We start from the raw sequence: 22,840 nt of genomic DNA on the forward strand, positions 1-22,840 counted from the left end.
GCTTTGTTGACTGAGGATAGAGTGAGGTCTGTGAGTAAATATTTTGCTCATTTGGGACCAGAAATGTGTAGACATTGTTCTATTGATGCCTATTAATAATTTTGCAATTTCCAGTGGCTTTGGCTAAGTTTTATAATTCAAAAGTGAAACTTAATATATTGATTAATATAACTGTATACAAAAGTGATGGGCACATCCCAGAAAAGTGTGTTGCATTTTTACTGTCCACAGGAGTGCATGGGCAGGGATATATATTGTAGCCATCTCTTCATAACCTGCTATGTAGTTACTACAAATAGGAAAATAAAGCAGGTTGTTCACTGTCCAGTGCTGTCCATGTATCTGGTAGACACAGTACAGGTAAAATAACTTTCATCAGACATTTGAAAATCTTCCTCAATGATGCTTTTGTGTCTATCTTAGCTTTAAAATTTTGTTCTTGGTCTTGTTTAGGATTCAGGTCATTAACACTAAATAGTTTCAAAATTATTCTAGTGAAATTCTTCATGCTGCCTCCAGAGGTCTCATTTTATCAAACATGCAAAACAGGAGGGGGGGAAAAAGTTTATATTGATTATGAAAACATTGACTTTAGAATTCAGCTTTTACATTTAAACTACATTTGGAAGTGGTAGTCCCAGAAGAGAATTTTCACTATATTCTGTTACATTACAATTTAATTTGAATTTGTTTTCTTTTTATATGCATCTATGTAGGGTTTTTGGTAGAGTTGCCAGAAATTTTTTCCCACATATAGAATTTTTTGTAGATTTTGTGAAAAAACAAGAATTAATGTGGTTTTTTTACTCGCTTTAATCATTTGCAAAAATAAAACTTAAGTATTACAGTGAAGATGAAGCTGATAATCAAAGGGGTAAATTCTGCTGACTTCAGCTTTTTGCCTTTGCTTGCTTGCTTTCTTTCCCTGCTGACTCTCATTCCACAGTGATCAGCAGTGTTCACATCTGTAACAGGGAGAGCTCGGAGAAAAGTATCTCAGGCAAAAGTATTCCGAATTTATCAGACTTTTCATTGTCTGATCTTGCAAATCATGATGATTTTGCCTTCCATAAATTTTAGTGGAAGGAATAGTTTGTATATTTGAGGGTTTGGACTCCCCACCCCTTCTGGGATGCTGCCTGATGTACTGGGTTTTCACTGAGCCCCTCTTGCTCCACCACCTGGACTCCCTCTCCCTGTTTTGCTGAATTAGGCTTCTTGCAACACACACGCGCGCGCACGCACACGCGCACACCAGCTGTGGAATCACACAGAGGCTGCAAACAGCTCTCTATGGAAAGGCTAGGAAATTGCCCAGCACTCACGTGCACTTCCCCAAAATAATATTGTCTTGCACTGTATAGAAAGATCTGCACAGCGCAAGCTCATAAAAATCGCCCTCTCCCTCAATGTGGAGAGAAACATGCACAGCTTCTCCTCCCCTCCCCCAGATATGAATTGCACAAGCTGGGTTATGTTATAATCAAGAAATATGTTTATTAACTACAAAAGGCAAATTTTAAGTGATTATAAGGATAGCAAACAGAACAAAGCAGATCACTAGGCAAATAAAACACACAAACTAAGCTTGATTCACTAAAGAAACAGGTTACAAAATGTAATTCATCACCCTAAATGTTGACTTAGGTAGGATGCAGAGTTTCTGTAGCATAGAGTTCGTTATTTCTCTTACAGACTAGACTTCTGTCCTTCTCTCTTCAGGTACGTTTAGCAGTCTTTCTTCTTGGGTGGGAACGTAGTGAAGGGAGAGTCCTGATTGCCTTGCTTCCCAGCCTTAAATAGAATTTACATAAGGCAGGAAGCCTTTGTTTCCAGTGGAAAAGTACCAGCAGTGACCAAGGTGGTATTTTGCATTAGGTGATATTATCACTTGATCTTGCAGTGTTGAAGCAAGTTTACAGTAACTCCTCACTTAACATTGTAGTTATGTTCCTGAAAAATGCGACTTTAAGCGAAACGATGTTAAGCGAATCCATTTTCCCCATAAGAATTAATGTAAATGGGGATTAGGTTCCAGGGAAATTTTTTTCAATAGACAAAAAACTATATGTTATATAGATATACACACAGTATACGTTTTAAAAAAACAATTTAATACTGTTCACAGCTATGACGATTGTGAAGCTTGGTTGAGGTGGTGAAGTTAGAGGGTGGAAGAGGGAGGGATATTTCCCAGGGAATGCCTTGCTGCTAAATGATGAACTAGCACTCAGCTGAGCCCTCAAGTGTTAACACGTTGTTGTTAATGTAGCCTCTCACACAAGACAGCATGAACACGAGGGAGGGGAGACAGCATAGCAGACAGAGACGTACACACATCTTGTGTGTGGGAGAGAGAGAAAGAGATGCACACTGGCCCTTTAAATAAGCTGACCCACTCTTAAGTACATTGTCTTTTTTTAAGTGGATCAGGAAGTTGAGACAGCAGCTGCTGCCCCAAGCTCGCTCGCTCTCTCCATCTGTGTCCCCTCCTTGCTCTATGTGGAGAAGGGGTAAGCGGGGTGCAGGAGCAAGGGAGAGGGGGACACCCTGACATAGGCCCCACTCCTTCTCCCCTTCTGCCCCCCTGGATAGCATGCAGGAGTCTCTGGGAGCAGCTCTAAGGCAGAGGGCAGAAGCAGCACATGGCAGTGAGGGGAGGGACAGCTGAACTGCCAGCAATTGATAGCCTGCTGGGCAGCTGCAGCACAGGGAACTTAGGGGAGTGAGGAGCTGATAGGGGGGCTGCCGGTCCACCCTGGTTCCAAGCCCCCACCAGCTAGCTGCAACGGGCTACTCTTCCTGCAAGCAGTGGACAAAGCAGGCGGCTGCCAAAAGACATTAGAAGGGAGCATTGCACAACTTTAAACGAGCATGTTCCCTAATTGATCAGCAACGTAACAATGTTAACCGGGACGACTTTAAGTGAGGAGTTACTGTATTTGCAGTGTCCACAGGAAGGAACTCAAGGAAGATGGGAGATCCACACCTTTAAAGACTGTCTTTTTCTGTTGACCCATCAAGGCTGATTGCTTATTGTCTGGTGGACATTTCCCAAGTATACACACAGTTGTAATTGTTACATAGTTAATATTCCTAACTCCAGACACAGAAATGATGCATGCATACAAATTGGAGAATCTCATTCAGTAAATTATAACCTTTCCAATAATATCTTACAAGACCCACCTTGCATAAAATATATCTTAGACCATATTCATATCATCATAATATTTCTATGAAGAATATGGAGTATCATGCCACAGTATATTTTTCTCCTTTTGTTAAAATATGAAGACTTAAATTAAAGCTCTGTTGCCGGATAATGCTATAAAGTGCCAGCTTTATTTTTAACTGGAGTCAGAAGTGACAAAGTGCCAATATCACGATAGAATTTTGAAGAGGACGCAGAATGATTACAAAAGACAACACAGGCAGTAATATGTTGTGGCATTGCTTACATCACTCTCATTAAGATTGTTAAAGCTCAGTATTATAACCGACTCTTGACTTGTTGTTTAAAAATAAAACTTAGTGCTGTCGATTAATTGCAGTTTTAATAGCACTGTGAAATAGAATACCAATTGAAATTTATTAAATACGTTGGATGTTTTCCTACATTTTCATATATATTGTATTTCATGTATATTGTGTATATATATATATATATAGTAGTTGAAATCAAAATATTTTTATTACAAATATTTTCACTGTAAAAATGATAAACAAGTACTGTAGTGCAATCTCTTTATCATGAAAGTGTAAATTACATATGTAGATGTTTTTTGTTACATAACTGTACTCAAAAACAAAACAATGTAAAACTTCAGAGCCTACAAGTTCACTCAGTCCTACTTCTTATTCAGCCAATTGCTGAGACAAACAAGTTTGTTTACATTTAACAGGAGATAATGCTGCCCTCTTCTTATTTACAATGTTACCAGAAAGTCAGGACAGGCATTTGCATGGCACTTTTGTAGCCGGCATTGCAAGGTATTTACATGCCAGATATGCTAAACATTCGTATGCACCTTCATGCTTCGGCCACCATTCCAGAGGACGCTCGTTTAAAAAAAAAAGTGTTAATTAAATTTGTGACTGAACTCTTTGGGGGAGAATTGTATGTCCCCTGCTGTTTTACTCGCATTCTGCCATATATTTGCCATCTCGGATGATGACCCAGCACATGTTGTTCATTTTAAGAACACTTTCACTGCAGATTTGACAAAACGCAAAGAAGTTACCAATGTGAGATTTCTAAAGATAGCTACAGCACTTGACCCAAGGTTTAAGAATCTGAAGTGCCATCCAAAATCTGAGAGGGACGAGGTGTGGAGCATGCTTTCAGAAGTCTTAAAAGAGCAACACTCTGGTGCGGAAACTACAGAACCCAAACCACCAAAACAGAAAATCAACCTTCTGCTGGTGGCATCTGACTCAGATAATGAAAATGAACAGGTGTCGATCTGCACTGCTTTGGATTGTTTTTGAGCAGAACTCGTCATCAGCATGGGCGTATGGCCCCTGGAATGGTGGTTGAAGCATGAAGGGACATATGAATCTTTAGCGCATGTGGCACGCAAATATCTTGTGACGAAGGCTACAAGTGCCATGAGAATGCCTGTTCTCACTCTCAGGTGACATTGTAAACAAGAAGTGGACAGCATTATCTCCTGCAAATGTAAACAAACATGTTTGAGCGATTGGCTGAACAAGAAGTAGGACTCTGTGGACTTGCAGGCTCTAAATTTTATTTTTGAATGCAAGTTTTTTTTGTACATAATTCTACATTTGTAAATTCAGCTTTCATGATAAAGAGATTGCACTACAGTAATTGTGTTAGGTGAATTGAAAAATACTACTTTTGTTTTTTTACGGTGCAAATACTTGTAATCATAAATAAATATAAAGTGAGCACGGTACACTTTGTATTCTGTGTTGTAATTGAAATCAATGTATTTGAAAATGTAAAAAATATCCAAAAATATTTAAATAAATTGTATTCTATTATTGTTTAACAGTGCGATTAATTGTGATTAATTTTTTTAGTCTCTTGACAGCCCTAATAAAACTTTTTTTAAAAAAGGTCAGTTCAACTGTATTTCTCATCTTCCAGTAACACTGCAGAGTTTCAAGTGCTATTGGTCCCTACTCCCAAGCAGAGTTGCTCCCTACACTCAGCCAGGAGAGAGAGACAGAGACAGAGAAGGTACTCAATTTTCTGATGGTGATGCTCTGGTTCCGGTGCTCTGGGAATTAAAGAGCCCTCCTCTCCTTCTGATATCTATGCATGTCCTCTGTACTAGGATCTGGCCCTGTCTACATGGTGCTGTGGCCCTGTTATAATTTTGGTTCTTTCATCCCTTGCCCAGACTCTACGGCGAGCCCTCAGTTGGTCCAGGGATTTGTGTGAGGGGTGGAGATAGGGCTGGCAGGTAACAGTTGCACATTGTTCCCACTACCGCTGCAGGGAATATGCAAGAAATTAATTTTGGCCTAGTGAGACTGTAGTGTCTTCTCTGAGGAGCCTCTCCATACTGTGCAACACATGCATCCTTTCTATGTATATTTTCAAAGGTAGTCTCAGGCTAGGTGGTCCCTGCTGGAATTTCCCAGTGCAGGGAGTGATCTGGCCCCTATTTGTTGCTGAAAACAGTGCTGCTTTTCCTTTTGGGGGGTATCAAGACTAAATTCACTGTTGTTTAGGGGAAGTTAGTTCTTCACTTCAACTCTTAAATATACTATTGAATCACCAGAATAATTAACATTTCACTTCTCCCATATTCTCCTCCCAGAAAATATACCAATTTACAAGTTAAAACTAGGAGTGTAATTACATTGAGTATGAAAACAAAAGTTGTTTACTAGAGCCAGAAACATTTTTATATGCTGATAACTCAAGCCTGGTCTTTATTCCTTAAATTTTGAAAATACTTTGCTTAAGATTGGTCTTTCAATATGTTTTAGAATAGCTAAGCTATTAAAGGATTTGTCAAGTTTGACAGGTCCAAAGTGGAATACACACAAATGTTTCCTTACTTATCTTCAGTGTGTGTGTAATGTATATAGTGTGAGAGTACATGTGTATTTATAAAATTTAGAGAAAGACAAAGACATAGTCATGATGTTGCACCCATTGAAGTCAATGGAAAATTTGCCACTGACTTCAATAGAAGAGCAGCCTGAGGCCCATAAAATGTATATAGAGACATCTGCAGGAATCCCACTGAAATCAGTGAGGGTGTCACAATCTGGCAGTTATGAGGAATAGTACTTCAAGAATAGTTGTATTGAAATCTATGTACCACTCAGCATGATTAAGGGTGGCAGAGTGCGTATTGTACAATGCCCAATCATATTATTGGTTGCAATCTTTGGGATGAAATGTAAAATAGAGGTCCAAACTACTTGTCATGCAAGTCTCATATCATGTGACACACTTCACAGGTGTAGAGGGAATAATCCTGGTGTCCTAGCCAAATTTCAGTTTGAGTAATTACAGTCTGCCTGCTTGGATTGTCATGTATAGAAATTTGTCCAGCAGAATAAACTTGCATCAGAACACATCATTATATAAAGGCATTTGGAAATGTGATTTTGATACCATGATGTAACTTTCCACAGATGTCCAATGTTATTTCAGGATCTGTTGTTATTCCACAAGGTTGATTTGCAGGGCATGATATTGTACCATCCAAACTGATATAACTCAGTTCCAGAAGAGAAAAAGTGGAAGCTTATAGCCTACCTGAAATTCTCTTTCGATTTAATGGGATAAGGTAGACACTTCCTGCCTAAAAATGTCAACTTGTCTCTCTTTGTTTAGAAGTTGCTACCTTCCATTTCATACTCTGTGTGTATGTGTAATAGCATGTAAAGTAATTTGGGGTCCCCTAGAATGAAAAAGTTGTATAAATGTAAGTTTTTAACAATTAAAATGAAGAAACAAAACAATTGGAATTTTATTTAAAAGCAATACCAACAAACACTATTATTCATCAAGAAATAAGTACAGATGTGTTTTTACCTTTACTTTAAAGTTTCCAAGATTTATCAGTACACCATAGTAGAAAAAATTTAAACAAGATCGCTGGTTAAAATCCAACCAAGGTCAACATCGGCCAACATCATTATTATCAGAAGGCTTTTTAATTAGAACAGGGTGACTTTTTTGGCCAAAACTTTTTTTGATCAAAAATGCAGATTTGGGTTTAGGGAAACATTTCAAAGTTGTCTACTTTGCCAAATTGTTTTAGTCAGGACAAAACTTAAAAAAAAAATCATTTTGACATTTTCTTTAAACTAAACATTTTGATTTTTTTATTCAAAATAACTTTTTGAAATGTATTTGTGTTAAAAATTAAAATAAAAAAAAAATTTTAAACGCTCAGAAACAAAACAATTAGTTTGGGGTTGAACAAAACATTGCATTCAACCCCCCAAAAAATTGTTTTTAGACTTATGGTTCACTGAAAAATTTTTTTTTAATGATTTTGGATGAATTTAAAACCATTTTTTTTTCATAATTATTGGAACTTCCAGCAAACCAAAAATCAGCTTTTCACACAGTTCTGTATTTAATGGCCTGATTGAAATACATTCGTGGTCTCAGATCAGATCCCAGTATACAAATTTGTACATCAGAAAAGTCACAAATAAAATAGCACTTATTGGAACTTTTGGCAATCTTAACATAGTGGTTGTGTTAAGATTGAATCATCTCCGCCTCACAAAGGTGAGGTTAGCATTAAAATTTGGTAGGACAATTTGGAAAAGTTTAATTTCTGCTGTCTGTTCTGTACCTGTCCTATATATGCTCAATGTCAGTCTCCAGAGCAGTATGTTTCACAAGTAAATCACACACACATTATTAAAACAAAAAAGCCCACCATTACATCTGATAGGCTCAAATCTTGCTCTTATAGCTTCAAAAATGAATAATATTTTTCATGTTGTCCTGATTGCAGAGTGATTACTTGCTTTTTTACAAAACAATATTTTGTAAAATATAACAATAACAAAATTAATGATGATGGCTTTACGAAAACAAATGTAAAGCAGGTTTTTCTATAATCGAGCACTTTTCCACTTGATTTTGGCTCTCCCCAAAGGTGACATGCAGAACAAATTGAAACTTTGTGAATTCTCATGCTACTATTTGGTTCACTGAAGATATCCCAGAACGTACCATTATGATAACACTGTTTCTATAGATGGTAACCTTTGAATGAGGTTTCTAGGTTTAAATTAATGTATTTTTTAAAAAAAAATTAAATTGAATGTCTTTTCTTCTTTCTTTGTTCAGTTCCCTCCATGCCTAGTGAGTAGGGATATTCAACCTACTTTCAACCTGTACTTAACTGAACATTTTATTTTTGCTTTTCATTTCATTTGTAGTTTCTGTTGGCTAGTTCTGGTTGAAAAGAAATAGAAATGTATAAGCAGTTTGATTTGTGAGTGCTCGAGAGAGAAGGATGCAGTTTCTTGTGGGCTCATAGGCTAGAGTGTGGAAACAGCAAAGAGACCATATGACCTGCTGGTTTATGGACAAAGACATAACTGTGAGATATGATTGTCTGCCAGCTTTGACATTATTTCTGAAAAGCAGATTAGAAATTGCTATAAGAATCACTCAGGAACTACGCTAAAAATCAATCTTAAATATTATTTGTATGTATTAAAATATTCAAGAAAAATGCAAATGCTGAGACTGTAAGTAAAACTTAAAATTATAAGAATTATTTCTAAAGAAGATACAAAAGATACCCACAGTTTTGAAATATAATAATATACGGTTACCAGTAATTGTGGTTTAGTGAACACAATTATATCCAAACCTGAACAATAATAGATTCACAGAAAAACTACACTAAAATGATGTCCAAAATGTGAAAGAAACGGTGTGTGAAATCTTGGTTCCATTGAGGTCAATAGGAGTTTTGCCATTGACCAGAAGCAGGATTTTCCCCAGTATTGAAAACATGCAAGTTTAGACATGCAACATGATGCCTTAGGACCCAGTCTTGCAAAGATGTAGTGAGCAGTCACATGAGCGTTTTCATCAACTTCAATACAACTACTCACTTGAATAAAGTTACTCAAATTTTAAAGGATTAGATCCTTTATTGTAGAGTTTAAAACAAAATTCAGGCCTGGCCAGCATTGTGGCCTATCACATTAGAGATTCAAGTTCCATTCTTAGTCCAGCTCCCTCCCTCCCTCACTCCCTAGTCATCAAGGCTAGTTTAACTTTGTTAAAAATTTTACTCAGCCTACACACACTAACTGCATAAATCTGCTTGGTTTTAATCTTGAATTGGGCTATACAGTCCACATTTAATATTTTATTATTATTTGCATAACATCATTGGTGAGTGTGATACTTTAGTCATGTAAAAAGACATGGTCTCTGCCATAGGTGTATTATATTTGAAATAAATGTTTTTGGAAATATACAAGTAGATAGATATTAACCTCAAAACGTAGGTGATTGGGATTGAACAGAGACCAGAACTGACAAAACACTGCTCATTTCAAATCCTCCTACATGCACAATAGCTTAATTTTGTGTTTACAGTTTTTGTAACTGTCTTTCGTTATGAATTTCTTATCCTTGTTGAGATTTTGGCATATATGTACGTTTTGAAATCATTAGATTTGTCAATAGAATTTTGAAACAAATCTTGGATAATCCCCCTCATCCCCTGCCGCTGCCACCTCAAAATGTGAATTGCCTACTTTCCTGTATTTTCACTTTTTTCCCCCCTGAGTTAAGATTGGTGTTTAACATAATGAAGGTTCTGGAAGGCTTGTTAGAGGATTTCAAAATCAGTAATTGAATATTCTAATTTTGCTTAATAAACAAAATATAAAGCACATTTTTTCCAATAAATGAACTAATAATTGTCTTGTTTTTTACCTTCTGTGTAAGCCACATTCATAATAGATTATGATACATTTTGCTGAAAGAGTTAGTTTAATAAATGCAGTTAAGATGCTGATTTATTTTTGAAGGCTTCTAAAATATATTTTTTTCAAAGACGGATTTATAAAATCTGTAATACATCAGTTTCGTAGTTGGTTTGAATTAGATACAGATAAAGATTTACTTGTGAAAAATTCAGCCCATCATATGTGCATAGCTAGTAGTGCTAATAAATGTGTACCAAGTATTTATGTGTGTAAAGCTTCTTGCGCACACATCAAGGTCACATTTTGAAAATTTGCCCCTGAAAGAAAGTGCTCTAGATGAATGCTGTCTTAAATGAATCTTTACATGAAGGTTTCAAACTTCATATTGATTTGTAATAATAAAAATGTTAAGCTCTTTCTCACCAAAAATCATTTTTAATTTGTTTAAGAAGTTGAAGTATGACCTCCCATACTTGTAAAAAAGGAAGGAAAGGAGGGGGGAAAGGCTTTTCTTGAGGCAGTATTACCAGCTGTGTATTGTTGTACATTCCTATACACATGTACATCCAGTGTCAATTATCTAGCTTATCTAGTAGATTATCTGCTTTTCTTTTCGGGAAGCAATTGTCCATTATATTTAAGCAATCAGATGAGGGAATTTTTCTTTAAAAAGCTTGAATGGGGGGTAATGGTAGTTGCAGTATCATGACGAGATTGCCCAGGTTTCATTTCTGAAATACTATCACTCACACTTGAGTCCCCATGAAGTGTTCTACAAATAAGTCGGAATACAGTCTTACGAACACTGCTGGACATTAGGAAATACATAACTGGATCTAAACAGCTGTTGAAAGCTGAAAATAAAAGCATTATCTCATTGCATTTGTGAATTATCTCCTTCCAGTTACAAGATGTGTGTTGTAATTGTGATGTAATGTAGACAAATCGGAATGTGTGAAATGGTACAAAACACAGGGTGAAAATAATAAGTACAATGAAGGAATTTCTTGCCGTGGTGCTGTACTTTCCAGCATTGGGAAAATCTGCTCTTTTCTTGGAAATTTTCAGAAGGTTCTCCGCAATTTTAATATATGAAAGTATTAGTAGAAAGAAAACTATCCAAAAGATTATAGCAAGAATATAGTTTAAAATTGCCTCCATTTTTGCATTCTGTTTATCTCTGTAATGGAAGCACAGAGTCGAATTGTATTCTTCCCTCTTAGCAGACTGAGCAACTGTCACTATGAATCCTATTATTGCAATTGTCCACAATATGCAACAGATATATCTGCTTCGTGTAGCTGTTAACATTTTTGGACGTCGTATAGACTTGTTAATTTTTACATAACGATCCACGCTAATTAATCCCAGCAGTATGATGCTAATGTACATGTTCATATAAAATAGGGTTCCTACAATCTTGCAGAAAATCAATCCCAACATCCATGTGTTTTTGTTAATATGATATAGTATACGGAAGGGGAGGCAGAAGATCAGTAGAAGGTCTGCAATGGCTACGTTAAGCAGGTAAATCTGGATAGAATTTCTTTTGTGATTAATGTAGAAAAAAGCAAACAAGGCTATAATATTGCCAACCAATCCAATGACAAAAATAATGGAGTAAAAAATGATGAAAACAAGAGACAAGGAGCCTTCATTTATGAGACAGACCGTATCATTTGGGGCTTCCGAAGAGAAGTTTCTGGTTAGCTCAGTTTGGTAACTCCAGAAGACTTCCTTGTATGAAGAAGAGTTCAGGAACTCAGGTGAAGTTGTCTCCATCGTCTGTTCGAGCTTTCTTACACTGGCCTATAAGGATGCAAAGGGAAATACATAAGAGTTGTTCACTGTGGTATTAATTTTGTATGTCAAGTTACTTTGTCATAGGTACAGTCTGAAATCAAATTATTTGTAGATGTTTAAAGGCAGCAACAATAGTAGCAAATACAACTATCTATAATTTATTAAGTACCATCAGTTGTGCAGAAGAACTTTCAACCAGATTTCAAAATTATTGAGGCACTTGTATGTTATAGCCTCTTCTTTTCACACTTCCACTGAGTGTGCAAAAGCAGATGCTGAAAGAAAACTCGTGCAAAAATTCATTTATAGTTATGTTGTAATTACTTTTTAAAATATAACTCTTTTTGTATGTTGTTTGAAAAACATTTTCTGTGAGGGAGAGGCAAGACAAATTATACTTACAATTTTTTATTTTGTTGTGTATATTTATATTTGTTCCATGGAGTGCTGAGTTATTTTCACACCATCTCTAACTTTGAGTTGTGGGGGGGGGGGGGGGGGAGGAGGACAGGAAACCACAATAATACCAGAAGACAGAGACTCAGCCTTGGCTTCACATTAGAGTTAAAAAAAAGATATTTTTAATAGAAATGTCTAAAATAAGTGTTATCCTGAAGGGGCAAAACAGCAATGAAAATAATAGAATGATGTACATTTGATCAGATAAGTAATTGACTGATTTCTTCACTTTTGTACTTGATTTGTATATGTATTTCAATATTCTACATATTTTGCTGATGACACTATTTAGTCTGTTAAGTCTCTCTTTTGACATTAATTTATTTGAGTGCTAATGGGTTCTTTTTTTTTTGTTTGTTTTTGTTTTTTTGCATAAGAGCATCTGTCAAAATATGGAAATTAAAATACTGGGTTGCAAAGTAAATGACAGCTTCATTGAGTTTAGAGTTTGTTTTTCTAAGCCAGATCTTTGGTTTTGATAAACTCACAGTTTTACACTTGTTTGTACTCTTATCACTCTAACAGAACAACAGATTTTGGGGGGTAATGGTGGGGGGAGGGGGAAGTATCCCAAATTCCATCTTACAGTAAACTTTCATCTATGTATTAACTCTTTAAAATGTAGAGTGTAATTGAGTATGGGATACAATTTTAACAGTGCAGATGGCAACAATATAATACAGAAGAAAAAATTTGAATATTGCTAAGAGCTAATAACAAGCATAAAGATGTACACGTGAAAGATTCAGAATAATTAAGATCTAAAATATTTTTGTATACCATATTGGCTGTTCTTATGACAATAGTAAGTAATATACTGAAAATGACACTATGTAAATAATCTTATACAGATTGTCATCTTATTATATGTCTACAATATTGTCATACTGTATTACTTAGGCCACAAACTATTGTAAAAGAAGTAGGTTTGATCTAATAGAGAGCATGTTTATTGCAATTGTACTTTTCAGTACTATCTTCCACTTTGCTACTTTAAGCTCTGTTAATGGGGAGGGAGGAACCTTGATACTATGATTTATATAGTTTAGTTTTTAAGCAAAATAGAGAAGTGAATATTAAGTTATATAAGTATTGCAATCTTTTCATCTGCCAAGACAAATACTATCACAGATACCAAATCAGACATAATTTACTTAAATTTTGAGGCTTGTAACTAAATGTTTTAAGTTCCTGAATGGTCAGTAGTACCTTTATAATCTATATTTCATCTGAAATTTGATTTAGCATATCTTTAATTAAAAGGGAAATACTCACATGTTTATTACTTACGGACCTCTTCTGCTGACTGTTTTCTAAAACACTTTAAAAGGAAAGAGGAAGATAATGTGCATGTCTTATTAGAAAGCTATAGAAAAAGCTTCTCTGTGATCAGAATCAGCCCAGTCAGCTAGATAAACTTCCTGTGTTGCTGTGGTGATGTTTCTGGCAAAGATTTTTTTTTTTAAAGGTTTTTACAGCTTATAAAATTGAGTCTCGTTTTAAAATAGTAGTTTTGTTTTTTGCTGAATCTTAGTCAGTTTTTCTGTATATATTGTTTTGTCCAAGGCTCAATACAAGAGTAAGTGGACATTTTGACTTTTGTCTAGAAACTTTTGATGGTTTCCTTTTGGAAAAATAATTAAGGTGCTGTTGGCTTGGATGTATCTGCCTCCAAAATTCTGATAATCAAAAACTACAATACCACATCCATAATTTGATTTGGGTGGGAGTCAAGAGCTGCCTCTGGAATCTTCAGCTTTCAATTAGGTTAATTAGGAAGCTATATCTTCTTATCGGGGCTACTATTTTTTTCTTAAGAGTTTGAGTTTTATACAAAACAGTTCATAGGAATTTTGAGTGTGTGCTTCAGGTTCTGTGCCAATATGGCTCCTTTTTGCTGCTCCAATGCCAAAAGGCTTAAATGGTCATTTAACAAGCTATCTGGAGATTCTTCCAACACATGGTTTTTGTAGCCAGGGATAAGAGGGCATGTCTGCAGTATCATTGCACTCCAGCAATCCCCAGCTCCTAAAGCAGCCCTCTTGGGACCATGGGCAGCCAGGCACAACTTAGAACATCCCTGAAGCTGCTCTAAGATGTTTTGTGGCCTTCACTGATTCCAGAACTGGGAAACCACAAAGGTAGCATAGAGCCTCATTTGGTTTAATGGGTTTTTTTAGTTGCACAGGAAGGTTGTTGTGAATAAGCTGTAATATAGCTTATACTATTTCTTAACAGAACTAAACCATATACTGATATAGAAACACATCCCAGGGATAAGGGATTGGGAAATGTAGGGTGATACTCCTTGGAGAAGTATTGTTGACTGGGATATGGAAGAAGGTGTTTTCTACCATGTGTTTTTCTTTTAATATCCTGAATTAAACAGAATATTTTATTGTAGTAGAAATTGTTGAGCTTCATCAAAGAGAGCCTCCAATATAAAATAATGTCCATGTAATTAGTCCTTATGTGTTTTTGGCCAAAGTAGATTCTTCCATAGTTGTACTCATCCATAGTGTGTTCAGCCTTACATATTGGGAGGTTGTGTAGCAACTCTTCCCGATTCAAGAGGTCAAGTTCTTTGTAACCATATATGATGACTGATAAATACTCCATAGTTAGTTTATTAAAATGCAGCTGGAGCAATAGAAATGACTGTGTAACAAACTGTCCTCTTATTCAATAAATCTGTTCCATGTGTGCCAGAGGTTTAAGCAGATTAATGGCAGTGGCACTAATGTTAATTAAGCCTGTCAGTTATTTATTATACAAGTTCTAACCTTTTCCAGAAGTTTGGTACTAGAGAGCAAGTCCTAGTACATATGGCAATACATTCCTGGAAACCCCAAAATCACCCAAGGGGCTGGGGAGGGATACAGATGTTGCTCATCAGTAGCTTTTAGTTTTTCAATTTCTGCAGTAAATTATTCTCCAAAAAGCAATATGTAGTTTTGACATTGATCCCGTTAAACATGCTAACCTTAATATGATTGATTTGACAGTTGTGAGGAGATGCAAAAAATGCTCCAAGGGTTCATTGTGCATGTGGAGCAATTTATAGTCCTGGGGGAATTCTGAACCAAACAATTAAATTCTGCACACAATATTTTAAAATTCTGCATATTTCATTTGTCAAAATAACACCATAGAATCATGTCAGTTTCAATTATTTAGGTAATTTATTTCAAAATACCTGTCAACAACTATGTTTGTAACAATACAGACACACAAAAGTTCCCCCAGAAATAGAGAGTTAAAGAAACCCCCATGACAAACCAGTTCATGTTTCTCTGCCCCCTCCCTCCCAGAGCCCAAGCAGGGGGCCAGACACCTGCACCTCTTACCCTCCAGAGCTCCACTGCAGGGCTGCCCCCCAGCCCATCACGCATTCACTACCCTCTCAAAGCCTAGGGATCCTGAGGGAGAAACAGCCTAATGCTGGGTTCCAGGCTTGTATAGAGTTTCCTGCATGCTGCCTCCTTCCTTCCTTCAGGGCGGGGAACTGCAGCTTCCAGGAACTCTCCAGCTCCCTCCCACCAGCTGTTTCTTCTGTTGGGGAGCTGGGCTCTGATGGATCCAGTGGCTCCCTAGTGGCGGCCAGCAGCTCTGCAGCCCATTTCTGTGGCGGGGGAGAAAATTCTGCGCAGAACATTAATTCTGTGCAAACTCTGCATTGCTCAGTGGCACAGAATTCCCCCAGGAATAAACTTAGCTAGATATATTAAATACTGGCTGCTGTTCCATAGCAGATTATATATGTGGGGGGGGGGGGGGCTGTCAAGCAATTAAAAAAATTAGCACTGTTAAACAATAATAGAATACCATTTATTTACATATTTTTTGATGTTTTCTACATTTTCAAATATATTCATTTCAATTAAAATAGAGACTCCAAAGTGTACAGTGCTCACTTTATATTTATTTTTGATTACAAGTATTTACACTGTAAAAAAACAAAAGAAATAGTATTTTTCAATTCACCTAATACAAGTATTATAGTGCAATCTCTTTATCATTAAACTTGAACTTACAAATTTAGAATTACTGAAGCATGAAGGGGCATACGAATGTTCAGCATATCTGACACGTAAATACCTTGCAGTGCCGGCTACAAAAGTGCCATGCAAATGCCTGTTCTCACTTTCTGGTGATATTGTAAATAAGAAGAGGGCAGCATTATCTCCTGTAAATGTAAACAAACTTGTTTGTCTTAGCGATTGGCTGAACAAGCAGTAGGACTGAGTGGACTTGTAGGCTCTGAAGTTTTACATTGTTTTGTTTTTGAGTGCAGGTATGTAACAAAAAAAATCTACATTTGTAATTTGCACTTTCACGACAAAGAGATTGCATTACAGTACTTGTTTGAGGTGAATTGAAAAATACTATTTTGTTTATCATTTTTACAGTGCAAATATTTATAATAAAAAATAATATACATTTTGATTTCAGTAACACAGAATACAATATATATGAAAATGTAGAAAAACATCCAAAACTAATAATTTCAATTAGTATTCTATTGTTTAACAGTCACTAAACTGAGATTAATTGCGATTAATTTTTTTAATCAACAGCCTATATATATAATATATATAATATATATAATTTTGCATTGATACACAAAGATTCCCTAACCTCCTGCCCCAAAATAGTTGCATAATACTATTAATTCCTGTATTTTCCATCTCAGTATTATTGTTGCTATGAATTGTGGAACAGTAGAAGCACAAATGCCATACCCAGGGAATCCATATCAACACCTGAGTTGTTTTTTTATTTTTTCCCCAAGGTCACTATTTCCTAGATACCTCATACAGGCAGCTTGCTTCCCTTTTGCAGGTTGAAATTTGTGCTGGTTATGTTGGGATAGGCTTGAGCTCCAAAAGAAGGTTGTATGTTGTTTATGTGAAACATAAGGTCTCACAGAGGCGGGATGTTTCTGCTGGAGAACTGGATCCACATCCTGCTGGAAAAGTTGGCAGACTTTCATGAAGTTTTTATTCTTCATATTGTCGTGACTTCAGGCTGTGTTCTCTGTGAGTACTGACTAGCCCTGATGAGGCCTTGCTGTGTTAAGGCAAGACCAGAGGGAAACCAGCACGGGGTGAGGTGCTTATGCTGTACCAAAATAAAAGTTTGAAATGAAGAAGTAAAAAGATGCCAAAGTGGACTCCATTTGACAGAAAAAATCTTAAGCTTCTTTTTGATATATTACAAAGATATTTTCAGTTCTTCAAGCAGGTTGGATTTTTTTTGGTATAATCATGTCTGCTGGGTTTTCTCTTTTCAGCCACACTGCGTGCTACTTGCTTCAAAGGAGAATTCAGCACCTGTAAAGCTTGGTGGTTTTGGGGTAGCTATTCAGTTAGGGGAGTCTGGACTAGTAGCTGGAGGTAAGAATTTTATTTTGTGTTTTGCCTTCAAAACCTTAAGCTACTGAGTGTGTGTGGTGTGTGTATAGTGCTATAGCATTAAAAATGTACATTTCCAAGAGGAACATGCCCTACAAATTAAAAATTCTGCAAACATTTTAGTATGCAACTCATGCACTAAAGGTTTTATGAACTTTATAAACACATACTTGATCAGTCTAAATTATTAATTCATTAATAGTATACCTATATTTTATTGTGTAAATATAAAGAGAAATTCCCTTAAAAATTACAAGTGTAATTGATCAAGTTACAGCTGAAAAAATCAGAAATTCTTCCATATCAGTATGTCCTTTCATCACAGTTGACACACAAAAAGAAACAAAACTGACATTAAGATTGAAATTAAAGCCAAGGAAATTGAATTAAGGGTTACTATAGCAACCTTAATGATGCTCTGTTGTGCCCAGGTGTTATAACACCTACACTTTCCTGTCACATATTGTGGTCACATGAGTTATAACCTGTGGATCTTTATAAATTGTAATGCTGTAGTATGGGTATTGCATTCGAGTCTATTTCTTGATACATATATATTTACTGACAGAATGCTTACATTTTTCTGTGAATTTTATTTCCTCTAGCTACCTTCCATATTGTTCCAGACAATAGGGTTATGCGATATTCAGCCTGCACAGATGAAGACCCAATCAGTTTTCTGATGACTTCATTGCCAGGGTAGGGGATTGGTGCCAAGGATTTCATTAGGTTTTCTTTCTACAACAGGGGAGCAGTTGCACTTCACCTCCAAGCTTCTTGAAGTGCTGCCTCAACTTTCTCTCCTCTAATGCTTGAATGGATCTGTTGCAATCTGGCTTCTGTACACTCCACTGAAACCACTGACACCAACAACCATCAGTCTCTTCTGGATATGTCTGAGATCCTCTTCTCTGTACTTGTCCTTCTGAGCCATTGTTTTTGAATAAGATAATTATTTTCTTCTGCTCCATTTGCTTTTTTCCTGAGCTTTTTATGTCTTTGTGCTCTCTTGGTTTTCACCTTTTCCAGCAGCTTCTTCTGCATCTCTGCTTCTTCCCCTTTTTCAATGATATTTCTTGAGTTTCTAGTTTTGATTCTTTCCTTTTCCTCCTCTGTTGCAGAGTGACTTTATCCACTCCTTTTGTTTCAGCTATCATTACAATGATGCTGGTCTTACATGCCTGACTCCTTCAGACGTCTTCTGCTGAATGTCCAACCATTATCCCAAGCTCCACCTGACAAAAACTGAATTTCTCCCAAAGGTTCTTTTGACCCTCCCTTTTCTGTCCCCATGTACAATTCCATTATCCACCCATGACTGAGGCACTCAGCCTCTGTGATATCTTCATCCCCTATCATTCCTTCTTCCTGTGCTACTACTGTTTTTAAATCCTGTTGATGGCTGTTTTGAAGCCTCTCTAAAATCTGTCCTCCTTAATCCCCAGTGTGAAAATCTTCCTCTATGTCTTGGTCATAGTTTGCCACATCTAGCTTTTTTGCTGGCATCCGATCACCATCAGCTTCAAATTCAAATCTGCTCCTCCTCCTCCTCCTCTTCACCTTCCAAGACCCTACAAAACTTCACTCCACCTATGTATAGTATCAAGTCTTATTTGTACTCCTCCTCCTTAAGAGACTCCTTATCTTTCTCCTCTCATCTTCATGCCCTCTTTCATTCTGTTCCTTATTCTTTGAACAGCATTCCTCATGTCTGGCAAACATCCTCTTCCTCCTCCAGAAATCTTTCCTTAAAGCATACTTTTTTCACAAAATTTTGGAAGGATGACTTCTGCAAGAATTCTTCTCTTCGACCTTATGTCATCCACTGTATATCATATGGGTCTGAACTGTGTTGTCTGTAATCTCCTGGGAGCAGATTATCTACCTGCGTATTTGTTCAGAGTTTAGTATGCTGTCAGCACTCATCAATAAGCTCTATTTGTTCTTCTAGTTTTATGTTCTGTAAATAAGTTTTGTTTTGTAACTTGAAAAAAATGTTTCATCACTCCTCATCTGTCAGGAGTCTCCTGTATGAATTATGGGAGCTAGAGACTTTATAGAAGAACAGGGAATTTATCAGCAGCATATCATCAGTTCCAACTGTTTGCAGTCACAGATGTAATTTTGAAATAGAAAGTTGCAGTTTCTTGAGTTCAAAAACTAACTCTGCTTCACATAAACAGTTAAAAATTATATTTCTCCTCAGATGCAGAATGCTATGTACGTGCTGATTTTTTTTTTCAGCCAAAATTTTTTTGAAGAATTGTTGACTTAGGGAGTACAGTCCCCACACTTTCTTGCTTCTGCTGACTTTAAAAAGTCTATGTGTTCCTGGCCTATAGTGGTCTTCAGTAAACCTTAAAAATGTGCAGTAGCAGAATTGCTGCAGATGCTAGATGCTCACTGCCATTCACAGGTCAGCAGCAGAAACTAGTACCATATATACTGCATGCTTGTCTACATGGGGAAATTTACTGACAGAACTATGCTGGTATAATTAAACCAGTATAACTCCCCAGGTGGACATGCTTATTCTGGAATAAGAGGGCCTTTTTCCAGGGTATGTCTACGCTGCCCACGTTACAGCGCGGCCATGGCAGCGCTCTGATGTAGGCAGTATAGACACGTTTTATGGCCAGGAGAGCTCTCCCCCAGCGATTTTAAAAAACCCAACACCCCGAACAAGCAGTGGTAGCTTTATCACTGGGAGCCACTGTCTGTCCTGGCACTTTTCAGTGCTAAAACTTTTGTCGCTCAGGGGGGGAGGGAGGGAATTTCACACCCCTGAATGACAAAACATTTTAGCGCTGAAAGTAGCAGTGTAGACACAGCCCCAGTTTTCTTTGTCACTTTGAAAGTCGTATAAGATAAACCACTGTAACTGCAGTGGTGTAAACTACACTGTATACCAGAATAAGTATAATTATACTGGTATAGTTCTGCCAGTAAATTTCCCCATGCAGACAAGCTGTTGTTCAAAAGCCCCTCATTTTACATGTAGATCAGTATTTTTGCAGTGATTTCTCTAAAATATATATAAGTATATACATTTGAGTTCTTCAGATTTATTTTTTCTTTATTTTCATGGGAAAGTGCCTGTTTTCTCTACAATTTTTACAGAGACATGTCTGTATCTGACAAGCCCAAATTGCACACAATCCAGGAGAACACAATTGGAGAGAGCAGTTACATCCTCAAAAATCTATTAAGCTTGCCTTTGAAGGAATATTTTTTACTTTAGTAAGGCCTTGAATCTATACTGTTACCAAAAAGAAACTTTTTACCACTGTACAGGATTTTTAAAAAACAATTCTGTAATTCTACTGATCAAGACAGTAAATTCAGTTTCCAGGTACTTGAGATCAGGCCAGGCTTTCACTCTCAAAATTCTTCCACTTCTTAAGTTAGAGTCCCTTTTGCTTTGTTTAGAGGAGCCTGATCCAGCTAATTCATCATTTCAAGCTGACAAAGCGTCATTAACATAAAAGCCTGTGAGGACGTTAACACTGGACAAGTGCATACTGGAGATAATTAACAAAAAGATTCACTCAGGAATTTTTAGAAACACAGCTATGGGCAATTTATTCAACTCTCAAGTCACCAGAGATTATTTTTAAGAGTCTGACCATTAAGGACACAGTACAAAATCTTTTGGACATGGAAGTCATAGTTCAAAAAGAAATGTGTGGAAATACCAGTGTGTTCCCTTTAGTGCCATTAGGAAGAAGCAAGGTGTATTGTGTTCTGAATTCACAGTAAACCAAGATGGAATTTTTTCTGTATAGAGAATACATATGGATTGTCATACTTTGTGAACAGCAGGCTACTTTCATAGAGGAAGGTGTCTGTAAATATGTTGGGAACAGTTCAACATATCTGCATGGTTACAATGTGATTGGGGAGGCAGGTGGAACATAGCAAGTTAGTGGTTACATGGATGTAAACTCACATCCTTGTGATCGCTGCTTCTTTTCTAGGAAAGGTGTTCAATATTATGATTGTCAATTCTTTGGAGTTGTGTCTCAAAATACTTTCAATGATGTATGTTTTCAGCAGCAGTAACTGTAGATCAGATAGAAACACGTCTTGACTGTCAAGTCCCCAGGTCTTTCAGTAAGGTTATGGGGTAAAAGTATGACAGAAAAGAAGCACTGAGTCCACCAGTGATTTTTTTTTCACTTAGCTTATGTATTTTCTCCGAGGTTGAGCTAGTACCATTAACAAAAATGGATAAGTGCAAAGAAGGTAAACATATTGGTAGTTCTTCACTGGCTACAGAGGTCTTGAAACTCAGTGTTCATCTGGATAACAATTCCATTCACTTTGTTACTAGGAAACAATCTTCAAGGCCAATTGTGCCATCCCAGTCCAGTACTGATTTTGCTCAAGGCATAACTGCTAAATATTAGTTACCTAAGAAAGTTTCCCCCAGGATCATGTAATATCCTCATAGATCAAAAAAATCAGCTTCATCTTACTAGAGAATATGATGTGTTCTCTGCATAAGGTAATATGCAAAAAGTCAGTTCTCTTGGTGCTTCACTAGCCAGCATTCTAGAATTCTGACCAAAATGGCTGAGTAAGAGACTATCGTATAATTCCCTGAAGATCAGACTGTGGCTTTTGGGACAGTCTGAAAAGTCCTGAATATTGATGGTTTCCCATCCATATGTAATTATATTCTTGGTAGGGCTAAATGCTCTACATTAACTTGCTAGACGTTTCAGAATATTTTATTTTATTTCCATACAGACTAGATTTTTAGTAGCCATTTGCTCTACATTATAATGTTCAAATTATGTGGCACATTGTTCCTTACATTTTCTAAGGACAAGTTAGTATTGTAAATACACAATTCCTTCATTTATCCCCAAAATTTTCTTCTTTTCACCTAGATAGTACGTTAACCCACTGTATGGTGAGAAACCTACGTAAACTAGATTTTAGGAGGAAAATAAACATTTACTTTGACACTGCTTTGACTCTGACAGACTTCATTTTATTCAAAAGATACAAGTTGCCAAAAACTCATTTCTGCATCTAGGTGGATTTCAGAGTGCATATTGCAGACCTGTGTGGCTAAACAAAAGTCTATTCATGAATTAAGGATCAGTCTACTTCCTCTATAGCAGTTTTGTGGGCAAGGAAGGCCCGTGCATCAATTGTTGTAACTTATCTGGATACCACGTGGTCTTTGCTTTTATACGTTTTCTGGACCCTACAATCTAGATATCTAGTCTAGAGATACATCT

At 36.6% G+C, this 22,840-nt stretch overlaps 2 protein-coding genes across 6 annotated transcripts in view; one reads left to right on the top strand and one right to left on the bottom strand.

Moving 5' to 3' along the window:
- The window catches only part of CASK (calcium/calmodulin dependent serine protein kinase), a 399,622-nt gene that overhangs the window by 232,567 nt on the left and 144,215 nt on the right, over positions 1 to 22,840 (top strand). For all 5 annotated transcript variants that reach the window (XM_065423823.1, XM_065423824.1, XM_065423826.1 and 2 more), the window contains exon 6: positions 17,468 to 17,570. In XM_065423823.1, coding sequence (XP_065279895.1) covers positions 17,468 to 17,570 — 103 coding nt within the window. The remainder of the gene's footprint in view (positions 1 to 17,467; positions 17,571 to 22,840) is intronic.
- Positions 10,558 to 11,712, bottom strand: GPR34 (G protein-coupled receptor 34). Its single transcript, XM_065423829.1, has one exon. It carries the CDS (start codon positions 11,692 to 11,694, stop codon positions 10,558 to 10,560), a length of 1,137 nt encoding a protein of 378 aa, XP_065279901.1. The 5' UTR covers positions 11,695 to 11,712.

Source organism: Emys orbicularis, chromosome 1 (genome assembly GCF_028017835.1).
Source record: "Emys orbicularis isolate rEmyOrb1 chromosome 1, rEmyOrb1.hap1, whole genome shotgun sequence".
Taxonomy (NCBI): domain Eukaryota; kingdom Metazoa; phylum Chordata; order Testudines; family Emydidae; genus Emys; species Emys orbicularis.

Excerpts from the sequence above, each read along its gene's own strand:
- GPR34 (XM_065423829.1), bottom strand. The coding sequence starts at position 11,694 with ATGGAGACAACTTCACCTGAGTTCCTGAACTCTTCTTCATACAAGGAA.